At 44.5% G+C, this 7,869-nt stretch overlaps 1 protein-coding gene across 1 annotated transcript; it reads left to right on the forward strand.

Annotated features, from left to right (window-relative positions):
• Nucleotides 1-310: 310 nt before the first annotated feature.
• Nucleotides 311-6,620, forward strand: LOC131898797 (rhox homeobox family member 1-like). The gene is made up of 3 exons (XM_059249992.1): nt 311-708; nt 1,262-1,307; nt 6,525-6,620. The coding sequence occupies exons 1-3, from the start codon at nt 311-313 to the stop codon at nt 6,618-6,620; spliced, it is 540 nt and encodes a 179-aa protein (XP_059105975.1).
• Nucleotides 6,621-7,869: the final 1,249 nt, after the last annotated feature.

The raw sequence follows: 7,869 nt of genomic DNA on the forward strand, positions 1-7,869 counted from the left end.
TCCAGAGGTTCACTCAGGGGCCATGTGCTCAGTGTAAATTCTTGTCCTCATCCTTGCTTGTGCACTTGCAACAGCTTGCTTGCTCCTGAAGTCCCTCTTCTCCAGGTTTTGATGGGCTTGGTTGGATTCCAAGTTGGGTACACTCTGCTCATGCTCCCTAGAGCCACTTCCATTGACCACATATCTCCTATAGGGATCATGGGATGAAAAAGACAGATGTGAAACTTGCAAAAACTCCAGGCACTGCAATACCATTCAATCCACAGAACATTTGTAGAGGTGACACTACTTATTCTCTTTTAGGTCCAACATGGCTCTTCAATTCCAACATGTAGACCCCGATTTCCACAAGATGGAGGAAAATGAGATCGAGGTGAGCCTTGAGGCTGAACAAGAGACCACTGTAGCAGCAGAAAATGGCAACTTTGAAGGTTCTCTAAATGGTCCAGACAAACTAAAGAACCAGGGAATCCCAGACCATAAGGATGATGTGATCCACTACATTGGTGATGATATCAAAGATGAGAGCCATGGGAGCCAACAAGGGTCTGGACACCCACAGTTGGAGAAGCAGGAGAACTTGGCTGCTGCCAGAGTTCCACAGTTACGGCGCAGAAGGCCACGGATCCAGTTGGGTCTCACACCCAGGCAGCTGAGTGAACTGGAAGAAGTTTTTCAACAAACTAAGTACCCTGATGAGGCCACAAGGTATGTGGCTTGTTTCAGCAGCCAATCCCACCTCCCAACTTTCAGCTTCTCATTTGGAGGTGTGTTCTCCACACTGTGGCCCCTATCTGCTTTGAGCCCCAAGGCATGGAGGTCTTTACCTGTTTCATTGATGGGAAGGGATTTGTGATGTCAGAGTCAATATTTCCATGCAATATTGATATAGATTGATTCTAAAAACTGGTTGGTGCCTCTCAATTCCTTCAAACAGTTTTCCTAGTGTTTATGTTTCTTTTCCTCCTCTTCTTCTTCATGCTTCCTTCCCCCCTTTTGTAATGGGAATTGTACTCAAGACCTTGGGGTTTCTAGGCAATCCAACTACTACTATATTATATCCCCCATGTGTTAATTAATAAATGCGTTTATTTATTGTAGTAAAGTAGAGATAAATGAAAAGCCACTTTTATACTTTAGAGAGCACCATCTTTACATATTTTTGTGTTGGTATGTGACTCATCTCCAGAAGTCTCTTCATCTTGCCAAGTTGAAATCTGTATTCCTCTAACAGCTCCACTTTTCCATCTTATTTCCACAGGAGGGACCTTGCAAAGCGCTTGTTCCTGGGAGAATCCAGAGTGCGGGTCAGTAAATCTGAAAAGGCTTTGGGTAGGACACTCTGCTTCAGGCTGTGGTTAATTTTCTTGTAGTCATAATGAAAAGTGATCAAGGGTGGGAGGTGCCCTTGTCTGTTTTATAATGGCAACCAAGCATTGAGTCTTGCAGTTTTCCAGAGGTAAGAATGGAATGCATACCCAGCAGTTTATGGTCCTTTCCCATTACTGGAGGCAGCATGATCTCTTAATTGGAAAAGAAACTGAAAAGGCAGACTATTTATAATCAGTGTGTGGACATCAGATGTATAGACACCATTGAATATTATAATGCCATGCATATAGGAAGATATAAATGTTTACTGGTATGTCTGCAGTGATTAATAGTGAAGTGCTGACACTCAGGTCATTTCAGGGCACTTACATCTAGGATCATAGTAGGGCTCTAAATGACCTTGGGGACCTCTAATTGATGTAGCAAGCAGCAGGGATAAAAAGGGGTTCAGTTGCAACAAATATACATTTACTTAAAAGCATGAGTTAATTGAGACAAGGGAGAAATGCTTCCAAGAAACACACTTTTTCAATAACTCACCTGTGTTTAGTTTAGTGAAGAGTCATGTGGGAAGACACTTTAAAAGTCCACGTGGTTGGCCCTCCACCTTTGTAAGTTTGTGGAAAGGTGATATAGACAACAGCAAGGTCAAATTTACATGTTCTCCCATGCTTTGTTTAGGTTATCTAAAACATTGCCAAAATAGTCTCATTAGTGTTTGGAGAGGTCTAGGGCTGATAGCTTTGGAAATCTGTGCTAAAATTAAACAAAAAAGAGTCGGACTGAATTAACTTCAGTTAATCTAATATGGAGGACGTGTTCAGGGGAAATTAGCAAAGTCAAAATGCAGGTTGGGGCTGAGGAGAGAGCTCAGTGGATAAAGTACTTCCCACATGAGTTGGATCCTCAGCACCCACATAAAAGCTTAGCAGGTATGTCAGCTCACCTGCATCATAAGCTCAGGTTCAGGAGGCAGAGACTGTGGGTTCTGAGGGTGATTGAGACTAGCTTAGTTGCTGAGCTTAGGTTCAGGGACAGACCCTGCCTCCATAAATCATGTGGGGAACAAGCTAGGAAAATGCTTGACTCTGATCTCAGTCCTCTGCAATCACAAGTGTGCATGTGCACATGGACACACATGCACATCACACACCATCCACATAAAAAGTAAAGGTTGCCAAGCCACAGACAAGTAAGTCTTCTGTTGAATAACTTGAAAACAGAAAAGGTACCTTTTCCTTTAAAGGAGACTGTGTTGAAGATACAGGTTTTTTGAAAATTTGGAAAGGCTAGAGCTCACTTGAAGGTAGAGTTGTAGCGATCTTATTTTCAAACGAATTTCTTTCCTTCAGACAGTAAAGACTAATGTTTAGCTCATGAGATAAAAAGATGAGTTCATGAGCCCAAAGAAACTGAATACTCCATGCCAAATCAGAAAGGACAAAGCACAGAGTGCTGTTAATGCTCACTTCAGCATGCATCAGGGCAGTCATGATGTAAGCATGCTGCCCTACCTGCAGTAGGTTGTGCAGAACAGAAGTCCCAAATAGCAGGCTCCTGAGTGCATGTGTCCTAATACCATGAGATATATGCTACAGTAGAACTAGGCTCAGGTGGGAGAAGTTGGAGGAATGAAGAGTGGTTTTCCCCAAGGTGGAGAGGAAGAGTGAGAGGAAAAGAAAAGCTGAAGGTGTGAGGGATTTTTCCCCTCTCAGAGCAGACAGGCCACTGCACTGCAGCTCTAGGTATAAATGCACTGCAGCTCTAGAGAGGCTGATGCACGGCAGCTCTAGGTATAAATGCACTGTAGTTCTAGATGCTGTTGCACTGCCTCTCTAGAGATAAATGCACTGCAGCTCTAGAGAGGCTGATACACTTCAGTTCTAGAGATTGATGCACTACAGATCTAGAGAGGCAGAATCACTGCAACTCTAGAGAGGATGATGCACTGAAGCTCTAGAGAGGCTGATGCACTGCAGCTCTAGAGAGGATGTTGCACTGCAGCTCTAGAGAGTATGATGAGCTGCAGCTCTAGAGAGGTTGATGCACTGCAGCGCTAGAAAGGCTGATACACTACAGCTCTAGAGACTGATGCACTGCAGCTCTAGAAAGGCTGATGCACTGCAGCTCTAGAGAGGCTGAAGCACTTCAGCTCTTGAAAGGCTGATGCACTGCAACTCTAGAGAGGTTGTTGCACTGCAGCTCTAGAGGTGCTGATGTACTACAGCTCTAGAGACTGATGCACTGCAGCTGTAGAGAGAAGTTGGACACAGGACACAAGAGAAAACACCCATGTTCTCTTTGCACACTCTTCAGTGTGACTTTCCCAAGGCAGGGAGAGAAAGTACATGGAGTCACAAATGTGCAGATTGAGAACTTCCCAATACAATGGACCCTCATTCACTGGGAGCCTCAGAGAATGGTGACATCTAACAGTTAACTGTGACTGTATTTCCATAGCTACACAATGTATTGAGGAGGAGGCAGTTCTGTTAAATGTTCTCCACTCTGTGTCAGATCACTTTCCTGAGTTGAGGTTAAACCTTAAGGCTCTGCCTTCAGGATTTGGATGTCCTGGAAGAATATTAGGGCTCAGGATGCCCTTCATGTCGGGCAGGAAGTAGGGCATCAATATCTTCATGCTGCAACTCTCATTGAGAACATTGCCTTTGTCCTGAGCCCAGAAAACCTAAGAGGGCAAGAAGTCCATAGTTGACAGCAGCTTCCCCCATCACCTGAACTCCATGGAAGCAGGAGTTGCTTATCAGCCAAGATACATAAATGATTTGTCTAAATTGGTCTTGTTTCCTTAACCCTATAAGTGACAATAAAGGTAAAGGGGGAAACTTCACGTTAGGATAAGGTGTTTCATTTTGATTGGATGTGTTAACTAGGGCAGCCACAAGGGTATTTTGATTGCTGGACTTCAATACTCTGATACAGAACTTGGTAGTGAGCATCAGGGGAAGGAAGTTGCGAAATAAGGGAACAGACCTTGGTGGCTAGCTTTAGGAATGTAATCTAACAGTTTTTAGCAAGGCAGAGGGAATGGGGAGATGGATAATGCCTGCCTGAGCCATGTTTGCCATGCTCAAGCTGGCTAGAGTCCCTTCAACTTTCTCCTTCCTCTGAGCAACCAGCACCTGGCTCTGGGAATTATTCCTGTCTCCCAGCTGAGGGAACAGGCAGAAGTTTGGGGTTTCTCTGAGTTACTCGGTTAGGGCCAAAGGATTCTGGTTTCCAAGGAGAGGACAAAGGTCTTAAATCAAGGTGAGGTGCCTTGCATCAGAGGAAGCCATTGGTTATTACATGGGAACTGGTGATTACAGATGAGGCTTGGAAGCACCCAGATAGTCATAGCAGTAGTGGAGCCAGCTGCCACGAGGCACAGCCACAGCTGCTGCCTGGCATTGCCGATGAGCTTGCAGGAAATTGTGCACTGCCTAGGGGCAGCTCTAGCTGTGGTCTTAGATGACTTACTCCCCCTTTCATTTTCTTTTTTTTAAGATTTATTTATTTATTATGTATACAGTGTTCTACCTGTGTGCCAGAAGAGGGTGCCAGATCTCATTACGGATGGTTGTGAGCCACCATGTGGTTGCTGGGAATTGAACTCAGGACCTCTGGAAGAACAGCCAGTGCTCCTAAACGCTGAGCCATCTCTCCAGCGCCCCCTTTCATTTTCAATCTGTTTCTTCAGCCAACAGAACTGACAGAAACACACAGGGAGACACAGTCATGCTGAGAGACACATAGAAAAGACAAATGACAATTAGGGGTGGCTACCACATGTTCATACACCTGCAGATCAACAATCCAGTGATATTGCACAGATCCCAGACACAGGATCTATGGTCGAGCCTGACCTCTCCTCTTGTGTCCTAACCAGATGGCACCCCTTACAGACCAAACTTACCTCCGGAGGTGTTCAGAGCAGATGACTTCTGTTTTACCTTTTTTGTTTGTTTCTCTTTTGGGTGGTGACCAATACTGGGTGCCTCCAGAGTGCTCAGCAGCAATGGCTCAGAGATGATTTTCTTGGGATCCTAGACCGTCTCAGGCCAAGCACATCCCCTAAGTGTCCTCTCCAGCTGGTGCACTCTTCACTGTTCCTGGGGGTCCCAAAGACCTAAGTGTCTGAGTCCAATCTCTGGGATCTCAGAGGGACCTCCAAAATTTTACCCGTAGCCCACCAGAGATGGCCACTCAAACAATTTATAGCCAATTGAAAGTATTTATTCCAGCTGGCTAGGATCACATCCAAACTATTTGGGGACCTAGGTGTAGCTCCAATAGTACAGAGCATGGGGATTTTAAAGGCAGAAAATACCCTGGCATCACACTCGGCAGCTGCAGGGGGGCTTTGCAGAGTAAGTACTTTGAAACAAGCAGTTTTAATAGAAGACAAATTAAGTGGTTAGCTGGAGGGAGTGTTCTGCACAAGCAGGTAGTTTAACAGAAGCTAAGATTAGGTAGCTAGGACATCTTGTCCTCTGGTCCCCAGAATAATAGAGTTGGATAATTTTTCCTGGGTTTTCCAACAAGGAGATCACATTCCAGTTAAATCTGAAGTGGCCTCAGCAAGAATACAAAATGGAGGAACCTTTTTGTTGTCTTGCCCTGGCACAAAGTCTCTCACTTTCAGGTGCAAGACCCGCAAGGGTTAAAACCAGACAAAATTCCAGCACTGAGAAGGGGAAGTGGACACAGAGTTCCACCCCTAACCAAGAAGCTCCTTGCGGTTGATACCTGATTGTAAAGGGAACATGAGTTTTCTGCATGGAGTGTTACTGGGTATAGCAACCATACTCTGGGGCAGGTCCCATACCCAGGAATAATTCTGGTTGACGCCGTGTTTTCTGAAGAATTTCTGTTTCTTTTGTTTTTTTGTTTTTGTTTTGTCTTTTTTTTTAGTTTCTTTTGATTTTTTTCTTTTGTCATTGTCTTATTTTTTGAGAGAGAGAAAATGAAGTTGGGTGGGTTAGGAGGTATAGAGAATGTGAGAAGTATTCAGGAGAGGAAACGATCAAATATTTTCTATATAATAATTTTAAAGAAAAAAACCCATATGTATGAGATTGTTCTATTCGGTCTAAAGCCTCACTGGCATACAGAGGTTTTTTTTTTTTTTTCCAGTTGTGATATTGACTGTTGAATATTCTAAAGGCATCTCTTTCTCCATGTTATTGCAGAGTTGGTTTAAGAGAAGAAGAGCCAAGTACAGGAAAACTCAGCAGTCTCAAATGCTCAAGTGTGAATCTGCTGACGGGCAGAACACCTTGCAGTAAAGCTTTTGGAGAAGTCCTGAAGCATCATCTTGTCCCAGCACTGGATGAAGACAGGATATTCTGGTGTCACTGACAAGCGCTCATAATGGCTGTGAAACCTTATCCCTTCAGCAACAAAGAGATGTGTATTCAATATGTTTCATGTTTTTTTTGGAGTGGGCAGTAAGTTGTGGGTGTCAATTATTGAGAAAATATCATGTTTGAAAGACAAAGAGAGGTGACAAACCCTGAGTCATCTTTATTGCTCCACAAATCACAAAGTTTCTCAGGAGCCACAGAGATCCTCACACAGACATAGAGTCTTCTCTGTTGTCACATTGTGCTATCCTCACCTTAATGGTTGACCCTGTATACATGAGCAAATACATAAAAACAGGAACAGGGCAAATCACCAGTGAGAAGACTGTTCACAAAGACAGCTGAGTTCCACCAATACTTAGGAGTTCACTCTTATCTGCACCAAATATACAAAGAGGAGATTCTGAGCATTCATGGGAGGAGGAGTGTGAACAATCACCCAGGCTGCCCCCAGGTCTGTTCACTGTCCTTCCTTTCAATGGCTCAGTCATGGTACTAGGAGTCATTCTGCTTCAGGTCCTACTGTTTCAAAGAAAACACAAGAGCCCATCCCATGCTGACTCGAAGGAAGTTTCCTCTCTTCTCCCACCTCTATGCACAAGATGCATATTGACCCATTCCTCTCAGGTCAGACCAGAGAGGCAAAGGTTTCTCAGTAGATGCACCAGCCCAGGTTAGGGGGAGACATTGGATATAGGGTTGGGACATGCAGGGAACAATTGTCTGTGTTAGCCCAAGGGTAACTGGAGGAGAGGCAGTGTGGGAAATGTATAGAGAGGCTTATGCCTGAGTTCCAGCAGGGAGGACACATCAAAGGGGCGTTAGTACAGCGGTGTAGGGACATTAGTATGGCAGTGTATGGCATGGGAAGTAGAGATAATGGTCCTGTAAGAATGTGGCCAGGACATGAGATGATTTTGATGCTGTGACTATTTGTGAGCTGTGACAGACTCTAAAAAAGAGGGGTCCAGCAGCATGTGTTGAAAGCCTCTTTGGAAACTGACCACAGGTAAGGGGGAATCTGGAATCTTGAATAGAGATGATGGGTAAAGAGGGCTGTTTACTCAGTAGACACACATCTAGTCTGTCTGGTGTGACAGAGGAGGGGCAGATGGAGTAAGTACAGCCTTGTATTAAGGGAAGTTTATGGATGGTAGAGGCATTGGGGAAA

The sequence above is a fragment of the Peromyscus eremicus genome, chromosome X (assembly GCF_949786415.1).
Source record: "Peromyscus eremicus chromosome X, PerEre_H2_v1, whole genome shotgun sequence".
Lineage (NCBI taxonomy): Eukaryota > Metazoa > Chordata > Mammalia > Rodentia > Cricetidae > Peromyscus > Peromyscus eremicus.

What these genes read in the sequence shown, in the direction of transcription:
- LOC131898797 (XM_059249992.1), top strand. Translation starts at nt 311, where the DNA reads ATGGCTCTTCAATTCCAACATGTAGACCCCGATTTCCACAAGATGGAG. An exon ending in TACCCTGATGAGGCCACAAG is followed by an intron (nt 709 to 1,261) that starts GTATGTGGCTTG and finishes TTATTTCCACAG; the next exon opens with GAGGGACCTTGCAAAGCGCT. An exon ending in TGGGAGAATCCAGAGTGCGG is followed by an intron (nt 1,308 to 6,524) that starts GTCAGTAAATCT and finishes ATGTTATTGCAG; the next exon opens with AGTTGGTTTAAGAGAAGAAG.